Here is a 12,720-nt window from a genome sequence, read left to right as displayed (position 1 = left end):
GGAATTTTCAACATGCCTTCTGCTGCCTGACCACCTGGTGAAAAGGTTTGGCGAGCTCCGGAGGAAGCGCTTCCACCAAACTAGACAGTTGCCTCACCGAGTTCCGCAAGTGGATGCTCGTGTAGAGCTGGTATGTCTGAATCTTGGCTGCGAGCATAGCGGCCTGATATGTCTTTCTCCCAAAAGAATCCAAGGTCCTAGACTCTCTGCCTGGGGGCGCCAAGGCATAGTCCCTAGTACCCTTGGCTCTCTTGAGAGCAGAATCCACCACCATGGAATCGTGAGGTAGTTAAGACGTCACTATTACCGGCTCTCCATGGGCTCTATACTGGGACAGCTTTTTTGGGGACCACTGGATTAGAGAGAGAGAACGACCAGTTTCACATAAGAACTTCCCTGAGTGTGTTATGCAAAGGAGCCGTTGCAACCTCTGTAGGCGGAGAAGGATTATCAAAGACCTCAAGCATCTCGGCCCTGGGCTCATTCACAACCTCCATAGGGAAGGAAATATCCTTACACATTTTCCGAACAAAGGAGGAAAAAGAAAGACTCTCAGGCTGAGACATCCTTCTTTCAATGGGCGGAGTAGGATCAGATGGACCCCATAGGACTCTTCTTCAGAAAAGTATCTGGGATCTTCCTCTTCCTCCCACGAATGCTCATCCTCGGTATCAGATAAAAGCTCTCCAAGAGCAGCCTGAATCTGAGCCTGTCTCGACATCAAGGAACGACGACCTCGAGGGGTATGTAGAGAAGTCGACCCCTGCCTGGACTGCGGCAAAGCTTCCTCCGCCGATGTTGAAGGAGAGTCGACCCGGGTGGCAGCTGACGCAGATGCCGCACCGAGGTCGGGGACCTCACCACAGGCGAAAGACCAGATGCCGCTTCAACAGACGGTGCAGAAAGCGCAAGCACCCCTGGCACCGAAGTAGACTGGCGCGCGCATCAATCCCTCCAGAAGCTACCAGGTACTTCTTAGCCAGGATCAGGTGACCCTCAGGGGGAGGAATGCTGGCTTCGGCCTAACCCCTGGTAAGCCTTTTCTTGGTTGAGAGGTGCCCAGCTCTCCCACCGGTTGCCTTCTCAGGTGCCGTGGAGGACTTGCAGCTCATCTGCATATCCTCGGAGCCTTCGCCGGAGTGACTCCCAGGTCCGTTCCGATCCACTCGGGGCCTCTGCTCAAGGTGCACAGTGCTCCTACCAGGTGCTGTGGAGGACTTGCAGCGTTCTGCATATCCTCACAGCTGCATCCGGGGTGACTCCCAAATCCACCCCGACCTTCCCAGGGCCTTCGCCACAGTTACCCAGGGCTTTCGCTCCACCTACCCAGAGCTACCAGGTACTTCTTAGCCAGGATCAGGTGACCCTCAGGGGGAGGAATGCTGGCTTCGGCCTAACCCCTGGTAAGCCTTTTCTTGGTTGAGAGGTGCCCAGCTCTCCCTTCTAATAAGTTCTGTGAGAAGAGGATATTTCTCTGGTAAGTGAACAAATTTTGCTTGTGCTTTCGGAACTTGAAGATTGGGGTTTAAAGGAGGAACTGTAAGTTAGTGATAGGCTGATATCCTTAATACTTTAGCAAGTTTTAAATTACGGAAAAAACTCAAAAAACACTAAGATGGAGTCAGCAGTCCAGCAGCGAGAGGGGTGCTATCCAGTCTTTTGCATTGAGTGTCACATGTATGATTATCTCCCAATTGGTGAGGTGTCATATGTGTGTGCCCGATGCAAAGAGCTCCTAGCTCTCAGAGAACGTGTCCGTTCTCTTGAGGCTAGAGTAGCAGACTTGATGGAGCTGAGGGAGACAGAGAGGTACATAGAGGAGACCTACAGGGATGTTGTAGAGAAGTCCCACCTCCGGTCAGGTAGCCCCTGTGCTACCTTGGAGGAGGGAGGTCTCCTAGAAGGAGAGCATCACCCTGGTGAAGTAGGAAGTACTCCTGTAGCCAGGACCTGCCCACCAGGGGATGTATTATCCTTTCGCACCGAGGATATATCTCCAAATGTTGCCCGGGAGGGAAAGGTTAGGACAGCTGTTGTACTTGGTGATTCGATCATTAGGCATATAGATAGGTGGGTGGCTGGTGGACGTGAGGATCGCCTGGTGACTTGCCTGCCTGGTGCGAAGGTGGCGGACCTCACGCGTCACCTAGATAGGATTTTATATAGTGCTGGGGAGGAGACGGCTGTCTTGGTACATGTGGGTACTAATGACATAGGAAAATGTGGGAGAGAGGTTCTGGAAGCAAAATTTAGGCTCTTAGGTAGAAAGCTGAAATCCAGATCCTCCAGGGTAGCATTTTCTGAAATGCTACCTGTGCCACGTGCAGGGCCCAAGAGACAGGCAGAGCTCCAGAGTCTCAATGCGTGGATGAGACGATGGTGCAGGGAGGAGGGCTTTAGATTTGTTAGGAACTGGGCAACATTCTGGGGAAGGGGGAGCCTATTCCGAAAGGATGGGCTCCATCTTAACCAGAGTGGGACCAGGCTGCTGGCATCGGCGTTTAAGAAGGAGATAGAGCAGCTTTTAAACTAGAAATGGGGGGAAGGCCGACAGTCGCTCAAAAGAGCATGGTTCGGGATAAGGTATCTTTCAAAGATATCACCATAACAGGGAAGATAGAGTATCCTGATAGTGAGGTTGCAAAAGAGATTGTAGTAGATCGGGTATCTTTAAATAACAATAAAAATCAGACAAAAGATTGCCAATTAATACTGTCAAGTACTAAGCATGATGTACTTAGGAACAACAAACATAGTTTGAAATGTCTATATGCGAATGCCAGGAGCCTAAGAAATAAGATGGGGGAGTTGGAATATATTGCACTAAATGAAAAATTAGATATAATAGGCATCTCTGAGACCTGGTGGAAGGAGGATAACCAGTGGGACACTGTCATACCGGGGTACAAATTATATCGTAGTGATAGGGTGAATCGGATTGGTGGAGGGGTAGCATTGTATATTAACGAGAGCCTTGAATCAAATAGATTGAAAATTCTGCAGGAAACAAAACACTCCTTGGAATCACTGTGGATTGAAATTCCATGTGCAAAGGGGAAAAGGATAGTGATAGGAGTGTACTACCGTCCACCTGGCCAGGACGAACAGACGGATGCGGAAATGTTAAAGGAAATCAGGGACGCAAACAAACTGGGCAACACAATAATAATGGGGGATTTCAATTACCCGCATATAGACTGGGTTAATGTAACATCTGTACACGCAAGGGACATAAGATTTCTTGATGAAATCAAGGACAGCTTCATGGAACAGCTAGTTCAGGAGCCGACAAGAGAAGGAAAAATACTAGACTTAGTCCTTAGTGGTGCTCATGATCTAGTGCAGGGGGTAACGATACGAGGGCCGCTTGATAACAGTGATCATAATATGATCGGTTTTGATATTGGCATTGAAGGAAGTGAAACTAGGAAATCAAGTACGCTAGCGTTTAACTATAGAAAAGGTGATTACGACAAAATGAGAAAAATGGTGAAAAAAAGACTGAAAGGAGCAGCTCGCAGAGTAAAAAACTTGCATCAGGCGTGGATGCTGTTTAAAAACACCATCCTGGAGGTTCAGGACAAATATATTCCACGTATTAGAAAAAAGGGAAAAAAGACTAAACGTCAGCCAGCGTGGCTAAACAGTAAGATAAAGGAAATCATTAGAGCCAAAAAACAATCCTTCAGAAAGTGGAGAAGAGAACCAACTGAAAGTAACAGGATAGATCATAAGGAATGCCAAGCCAAATGCAAAGCGGAGATAAGGAGGGCAAAAAAGGACTTTGAGAAGAAATTAGCGTTGGAAGCAAAAATACATAGTAAAAATTTTTTTAGATACATTAAAAGCAGGAAACCGGCCAAAGAGTCGGTTGGGCCGCTGGACGAAAATGGTGTTAAAGGGGCGATCAAGGAGGACAAAGCCGTAGCGGAGAAATTAAATGAATTCTTTGCTTCGGTCTTCACCGAGGAGGATTTGGGGGGGACACCGGTGCCGGAAAGAATATTTGAAGCGGGGGAGTCGGAGAAACTAAACAAATTCTCTGTAACCTTGGAGGATGTAATGGGTCAGTTCAGCAAGCTGAAGAGTAGTAAATCACCGGGACCTGATGGTATTCATCCCAGAGTATTAATAGAACTAAAAAATGAACTTGCGGAGCTACTGTTAGAAATATGCAATCTGTCCCTAAAATCGAGTGTAGTACCGGAAGACTGGAGGGTAGCCAATGTTACTCCAATTTTTAAGAAGGGTTCCAGAGGAGATCCGGGAAATTATAGACCGGTGAGTCTGACGTCGGTGCCGGGCAAGATGGTGGAGGCTATTATTAAGAATAAAATTGCAGAGCATATACAAAAACATGGACTGATGAGACAAAGTCAGCACGGATTTAGTGAAGGGAAGTCTTGCCTCACCAATCTAATGCATTTTTTTGAGGGGGTAAGCAAACATGTGGACAATGGGGAGCCGGTTGATATTGTATATCTGGATTTTCAGAAGGCGTTTGACAAAGTGCCGCACGAAAGACTCCTGAAGAAATTGCAGAGTCATGGAATCGGAGGTAGGGTATTATTATGGATTAAGAACTGGTTGAAAGATAGGAAGCAGAGAGTAGGATTGCGTGGCCAGTATTCTCAGTGGAGGAGGGTAGTTAGTGGGGTCCCGCAGGGGTCTGTGCTGGGTCCGTTGCTTTTTAATGTATTTATAAATGACCTAGAGATGGGAATAACTAGTGAGGTAATTAAATTCGCCGATGACACAAAATTATTCAGGGTCGTCAAGTCGCAGGAGGAATGTGAACGATTACAGGAGGACCTTGCGAGACTGGGAGAATGGGCGTGCAAGTGGCAGATGAAGTTCAATGTTGACAAGTGCAAAGTGATGCATGTGGGTAAGAGGAACCCGAATTATAGCTACGTCTTGCAAGGTTCCGCGTTAGGAGTTACGGATCAAGAAAGGGATCTGGGTGTCGTCGTCGATGATACGCTGAAACCTTCTGCTCAGTGTGCTGCTGCGGCTAGGAAAGCAAATAGAATGTTGGGTGTTATTAGGAAGGGTATGGAGTCCAGGTGTGCGGATGTTATAATGCCGTTGTATCGCTCCATGGTGCGACCGCACCTGGAGTATTGTGTTCAGTACTGGTCTCCGTATCTCAAAAAAGATATAGTAGAATTGGAAAAGGTACAGCGAAGGGCGACGAAAATGATAGTGGGGATGGGACGACTTTCCTATGAAGAGAGGCTGAGAAGGCTAGGGCTTTTCAGCTTGGAGAAGAGACGGCTGAGGGGAGATATGATAGAAGTGTATAAAATAATGAGTGGAATGGATCGGGTGGATGTGAAGCGACTGTTCACGCTATCCAAAAATAATAGGACTAGAGGGCATGAGTTGAAGCTACAGTGTGGTAAATTTAAAACGAATCGGAGAAAATTTTTCTTCACCCAACGTGTAATTAGACTCTGGAATTCGTTGCCGGAGAACGTGGTACGGGCGGTTAGCTTGACGGAGTTTAAAAAGGGGTTAGATAGATTCCTAAAGGACAAGTCCATAGACCGCTATTAAATGGACTTGGAAAAATTCCGCATTTTTAGGTATAACTTGTCTGGAATGTTTTTACGTTTGGGGAGCGTGCCAGGTGCCCTTGACCTGGATTGGCCACTGTCGGTGACAGGATGCTGGGCTAGATGGACCTTTGGTCTTTCCCAGTATGGCACTACTTATGTACTTATGTAAGCTCTGGAAGAAGGGTCCTGATGAGCTCGTCAAGAGCCGCCATTGGAAAAGGCTGCAGGAGCCGGTGGCAGAATCTGAGGTGGCTTGAGAGCCAGTAGCAGGCTGCCATAAGACCAACGCATCGGCACGTCCTGCATAGAGGGTGAGCGGTCCTCCAGGTGCCAATGCTTCTTGGGTGCCGAATCCCTCGGCTCCCCGGAGCTCTCGGTACCGCGCAAGGAAGGAGATCGATGACGGTGCTTCTTAGCCTTTGCTCGACACCCGTCATCGAGACTCCTCTCGGTACCGAAGAGGAGGACGTGGAATCCTCACGCCTCCTCGGGGCGGGGCCTGCATAGTAGTAGGCTTCGAGACAAGTGGAGACCCACTCGATGCCTTGCTGCTCCCAGCGCGATGTGGTCGTTCAGCAGCCATTACCTGCGCTCTTGAAGCCAATGCTTCCCTCGACGTCGAAGGACCGGGCCAATCAGCAAAAAGTTTTTCCCGTTGAGCCTCCCGAGACACTTGGGTCCGTTTTTTCATCAAAGGACACAGCTTACAAGCAGCTGGTAGATGATCGGGCCCAAGGCACTGGAGACATCACACGTGGGGATCGGTATCCGAGATGGTCCGGTTGCACCGAGTACATTGTTTGAAGCCGCTGGGAGTCCTCGATGACATGGACGGAAAAATGGTGTCTGCGAAATCAAAGGATGCGATTATGACAATTAAAAAGGCACAAAAAGGGAAAAACAAAGACAGCCATGGCGAAAAGAAAAGAAACTTAAGAAGCAGTGACTAAAACTAAGAAATTAAAGGAACTATTCTACTTTTTTTAAAATTTTGTTCAAAGACAAATGAAAAGTCAAGAAAAAAGAAGCAATCGCGCGCACAGACTCTTCCTGGGCCGAGAGGAACACGGTGAAAAACAAACTGTCACCTCAGACGCAGAGATAAAAGCACTGAGGGACTTACGCGATGGGCGGGAAAACGGTCTGCGCATGCGCAGTGCGCACCGCTTGCGCCCCAGAAGACTCTGGAAGATCTTTTGAGATTTTGCTAGCAAAACTTCCGATCCTGGGCTGATGTGGACGTCGACCCCCAAGTGTGAGAACAAGCAGCCTGCTTGTCCTTGGAGAAATGTGGGATACAAATGTAACAAATAAATAAATAAAAGAAATAGGAAGAGCAACTATTTCTAACCAAGCAGAACAGCAATCACCAAAAGGCAGTAAAAGGCTTGGAGGGAGCATCCAAATAGGAATAGGAATGTCAGTTTTATTATGTATCTGCTACTTTGGCACAGAAATTTATTCTAGAAGTTTTAAGCCTAAGTACAAAGGATAAAATGAGCAAAACCCAACACTTACTATAGTGTCACTTACCAGGAAAACCTTCTTAGCTCTGTATTTGTCATGGAAAGCTTCTCATTACTGAGCCCATTCACTACAAATGCTGATAATGAACTCATCCCATTGGAATTCTAAAACCAGCACATTTACAGCCATTGCATAAAACTAAAAGGCAAAGCTACTACTGAAATGTTTACTGTTTGAGACAACATTGCATTTGTCTTAGCTGAAAAGGATATAAAAAGTGGCACAGCTTGTTTAAAAGTCTGTAGCTGCGCGATATACATTAAACATATCAGTGCAGTGACTGGGACAGACATTCTTAGCAGAGTACTTCGTATCCACATTTCTGGTGCTTTATAGAAACAAGAAACTATGAGGGCACAAAAAGACTATAAAAGTCATTTAGTCTACCCAATTTACTCCCTGATGCTGTGCCACAGATCTCAACTGGAGACACCACAATTAAATATTTTTTTAAATCATGACTAATAACACGTTAACTGTAGCATTTAATAGCTATTAACATGTGGGTCTAACCCTTAATATTAAAGGCTTATCTTGATCAGATATGAAAGAGACTAGGAGGGTCTCTCTGGTTTCTACAATATCTTGAGTAGCCTTAAGAAAGTTTTAATTTTGAGAGATTAAAGGAACTCTTGAGAATCTAATACATCTAGACCCCTCTCCTCCTCATTAGTGTTCTCCCCAGGCATGGGCACATCACCTGGCTGATTTTACTGACCCCACCTGGCTAATTTAACAGAAAATTTTAGAATATTGTGCAGTACTCCCCCAGCCCTCACCTGGCTACTCCTTCATGTTACCCAGTTGGCAAAAACTTCTGAAGATAATACTGTTCATTCTGTATGAACTTTAACACAGGAAGATGGTAACAATTGGAGACAGCAATAGTTTCTGCATTAGCTAATAAGACCCCTTCAAATACTTCCTGGACTGAATCTCAGCTGAGTATAAACCAGAGAAAAGAATATTTAAAAACCTCAATCTTTAAGATTACCTTACAATGTCAATTAAAGCACATTTAATTGCTGAAATACTAATGTTTCCAAATTAGAGGCTTGATGTTCCATCCAAATCATCTGTTCTGCAGAATGGAGGTCTTGCATAGATTCTGTGTTACAACTGATCATGTATAAGGAAAAGAAATCTTCTGTTTGGCAACCAAAGATGCTGATGGTGGATCAATCACAGCAGTCAAGTTGGCAACATCTAAAGATAGGAGGACTTAAAACTGGATTCTGGGACTAGATATAAAGACTGGAGCTACATCAGCCTTGATATTAGAACTAAATAATCCCAATGGAAACCCATACTGTGGCTCATACTGCTGCCTGTCTTGTCTTACACCAGGGTTGCTTTACTCATACTACCTCTTCTCCTCAGGTCACATCACTGGCTCCCTATCCGTTTTCGCATCCTGTTCAAACTTCTTCTACTAACCTATAAATGTACTCACTCTGCTGCTCCCCAGTATCTCTCCACACTCGTCCTTCCCTACACCCCTTCCCGTGCACGCCATTCCATGGATAAATCCTTCTTATCTGATCCCTTCTCCACTACTGCCAACTCCAGACTTCGCGCCTTCTGTCTCGCTGCACCCTACGCCTGGAATAGACTTCCTGAGCCCCTACGTCTTGCCCCATCCTTGACCATCTTTAAATCTAGATTGAAAGCCCACCTCTAACATTGCTTTTGACTTGTAACCACTTGTAACCACTCGCCTCCACCTACCCTCCTCTTCTCTTTCCTCTACACATTAATTGATTTGCTTGCTTTATTTTTTGTCTATTAGATTGTAAGCTCTTTGAGCAGGGACTGTCTTTCTTCTATGTTTGTGCAGCGCTGCGTACGCTTTGTAGCTCTATAAAAATGCTAAATAGTAGTAGTAGTAGTAGGAATGGGAAGGGGATGGTCAGCGCCCACAACTTAAAAACACCTTTGATCTGGAAGCCAATTCCTTGCCAGAAGAAGAGCCTTGCACCATCTCCTTCATTGAAATACTAATGTGGCTGAAAGGTTTATGTTTAAACTTCACCAAGAAATAAAAATCTCATAGATATAACCTCAAATAAAAAAGTTCTCAGCAATATCTTTATCTATCATGGCTCGGTTGTGGCTTGGGATGGGCTCCAAAGGGGCAAGGCTTTGGGCACAGCATTTGTGACAGCACACTACAAGGAGGGTTTCTTTTTATTTTGGTTTTTGGCCGTTTCCCTCCCTTCTGGGAAGTCTCACACTCCTCTCAGGCATGATACCTCCACTTCTTGTATGCTACTATTTATAACGCATGCCATTAGTAAATAGGCTGCACTGTGTAACGTGGGACTTCTTAAAACTAATGCTCCATGCATTTCCAGAGAGAAAGACAACGCCATTTTCACTTCTTATGGGCAAATTTAAACCTGCCTTTAGGAATATGTATGTTCATTTCGTACTATTGCTTGCTAAAGTTTTTAGTGCACGCTAAAAAAAAGTAGCATGCACTCTTTCATGGTAGTACACAGTGGTGTGCTGGTAAATTTTTAACAACAGGCTCTTTCCCTGGTCCACCTTGGCGCCCCCTTGTCCACCACTGCACCCCCCCCCCCCATCCACCTCTGCGCCCCCCCCAAAATTGCAGAGCTGGCTATAGCTGGGGTGGGCAATGCATTACTCTCTCCAGGAAAAATAAAATTAAATGATCCCAGGTTCCAATCTAATTCATGTTTAATATGGGATAAAATGCCATAAATAAGTAAATAAATATAAACTTTTAACGTTCAGCACCTGATTCTCAAAGTGGACATATTCCAAACACTATAATGAAAATTTATTTATTTTCTTTCCTCCTTTCTTCTTCATTTCTGGTCCTCCACAGACTTGACTGTACAGAGGATCCAGCTTCTGCCTATTTTCTCCATCCATGTGCAGTTTCTCTCCTCACTTTCTTTTCCCTCATCTAATCTCCTTCCTCTATCTTCCCTCCATGTCCAGCATTTCTTCTCTCTCCCTTCCCTCCATCCATGTCCAGAATTTCTCTTGCCCTCCCCTCCATCCATGTCCTGAAACTCTCCTCTCTCCCCTGCCCCCCTCTACCCATCCATGCCCAGCAATTGTCTTCTCTTCCCTGCCCCCCCTGTACCCATCCATGCCCAGCAATTGTCTTCTCTCCCCTGCCCCCCTGTACCCATCCATGCCCAGCAATTGTCTTCTCTCCCCTGCCCCCCTCTACCCATCCGTGCCCAGCAATTCTCTTCTCGCCCCTGCCCCCCTCTACCCATCCATGCCCAGCAATTGTTTTCTCTCCCCTGCCCCCCTCTACCCATCCATGCCCAATTGTCTTATCTCCCCTGCCCCCCTCTACCCATCCATGCCCAGCAATTCTCCTCCCTCCCCTCCCGCTCCCATCCATGTCTAGCGATTCTCCTCCCTCCCCTGCCCTCCCCTCCCACTCCCATCCATGTCCAGCGATTCTCCATCGCCCCCATCCTCCCCTCCCGCTCCCATCCATCTTTTTCCATTACCTCCATTAAAGCCCTGCTGCCCGTCTCTAGCCTTCCCTGTTTGCTTCTGATCAGTTCGTGCCCTCAGTCCCGCCTTCGTGGAAAAAGGAAATGACGTCAAAATGACGTCAGAAGGCGGGACTAAGGGCACAAACTCATCAGAAGCAAACAGGGAAGGCTAGAGACGGGCAGCAGGGCTTTAAATAACGCGGCGCTTCAACAGAGGTAATGGAAAAAGATGGATGGGAGCGGGAGGGGAGGGTGGGGGCGAAGGACAATCACTGGACATGTTTGGGAGCGGGAGGGGAGGTAAGCATGGCCTGTGATGGTGCCCTCCTGCCATGCTTAGCTCGTGTAATGGAGCCGGCTCGCCCCGAAGAACAACCGGCTCGCAAGATCTGTCAAAATTTAACAAGCGGCTCTTGCGAGCCGGAGCGAGCCGGCTCTAGCACACCACTGGTAGTACATATTAAAATGTGATGGGAAAAAAAAGGGGGGAAGAAAATGAAAATTCTGACGAGTCTTGTTTCCCTGCTCATCCCTATATTCCTCCAGTACAACCAGGAAACGCAAATAAAAGCATTACCATGGTGCAATACCTGAATTTCCCCAAGAGAAAGACAAATGCTTTTCAAAGGAAAACAAAAAATGTCAAATCATTTGATACAGTAGAAAATTGAACAATAAAGCCTTCTTTAACTTTGTGTTTATAAACAGTCTGACATTTTTGTGGTTTGGGAGACAAGTATGCAGTAATAAAGCCAGATGGTAGATTGTATTTCGACTCTTGGTAATCCAATACTTATTTTCCTTGTTTGTATAAGTCAAAGTGTATGCTTTAATGCAGGGGATACACCCAATCAGTGAGGTTTTCAGGATACACACAATGAATATACACGAGGTAATGCATACAAAATTATCTCACACATATTTACTGTGGTATCCTGAAAATCTGATTGGTTAGTTATGTCCCGAGGATGGAGCTGAGAGCCACTACTTTAATGTCATGCTCACCCAGCTGAACTAAATCTTTCGCTGCTTTATTGTAAATATGGCAGAAAAAGCAGCTTTCATGATGCTCAGCAGATGTACAGGCACTGTTAAAGGATGATCCACTGTCCCAGGTTGTAAACAATGTGATTAACCCTCGCACTTTACGTATATATATATATATATGCACGAGAGAGAAAGAGATAAGATATATATTTATTTATTTGTTTATTTATTTTAGGCCATTTATACCCCGCCTTTTGCCACAGTTTTGCAGCCCCAAAGCGGCTTACAATGAACTACTAAATAAATACAATATATATGAAGAGTGAGAGTAAAATCTTAACATAAATTTCATGACTTAAAATGCAGATGTGGAATTAGTCTTGGCTAAAGCTCAAACAAGCCAATGAAACAACAATAAGATCAAAATGTCAAGATATCCCATCTCAATTGAATATAAAGCTGCATTTAGCAATTTTTCCCCATCTGTTTAGGGTTCATTCTTGGTTTATCTCCACAAACCATTGCACACTTGTGTGAACTTCTTGGAAGCATGCAAAGTGCCAATAACCATTTAATTTATTTAGTAACAAATGACATCGGCAAAGTCACTTTGAAAACAGTCAGAAGGCCACTGCAACAAGGCTTTACTAATATTCAGCCAAACATAAAAACAGCGATCACCAAATAGTTGCACAAAACCATCAACGGATAAGTTTCTTCAATAACATTTCAAAAATACAAGAAGAATTAAACAGCCATGTTAATTAGCACCTGCTCCATTATTTTACTGCAGTCCCCTCTGAAAAGAAAAACTAGAACTGCCACATTTCTCACTCTTCAGGTCAGTTTAGCAAAGGCAAAAAAGAACTGTCAGAAAGCATGATGCAGGACTTACCCCAGAAGAGGCTTTCCAATCAATGTAAAGTCATCACTGCCAACAAGTAGCACCTAGGAAATTAAGTTATGCAGCTCAGTTAATATTAAGCTGCATCTACTGACACAATATTAGTGGAAACAGTTACATTTGCAGCAAGAGAAGCCAATTAAAGAACTCATATTTCATTTGAGAAGCTGAGTAGCTCATACAATCAAGAAAAGCAAGTGGAAATTACATCTCTTATGCTCAAGATGAGACAAGTCACAAGAAAGAAAATAAT

General features: G+C 45.3%; 1 protein-coding gene across 1 annotated transcript in view; it reads right to left on the bottom strand.

Moving 5' to 3' along the window:
• Window positions 1-12,720, bottom strand: part of MRPL21 (mitochondrial ribosomal protein L21) — a 113,546-nt gene that overhangs the window by 38,233 nt on the left and 62,593 nt on the right. Inside the window, exon 5 of the mRNA XM_030199510.1 lies at window positions 12,459-12,511. Within this exon, the coding sequence (XP_030055370.1) occupies window positions 12,459-12,511 (53 nt within the window). The remainder of the gene's footprint in view (window positions 1-12,458; window positions 12,512-12,720) is intronic.

The sequence above is a fragment of the Microcaecilia unicolor genome, chromosome 4 (assembly GCF_901765095.1).
Source record: "Microcaecilia unicolor chromosome 4, aMicUni1.1, whole genome shotgun sequence".
Classification (NCBI taxonomy): domain Eukaryota; kingdom Metazoa; phylum Chordata; class Amphibia; order Gymnophiona; family Siphonopidae; genus Microcaecilia; species Microcaecilia unicolor.
This window is presented reverse-complemented; position numbering and strand designations above follow the sequence as displayed.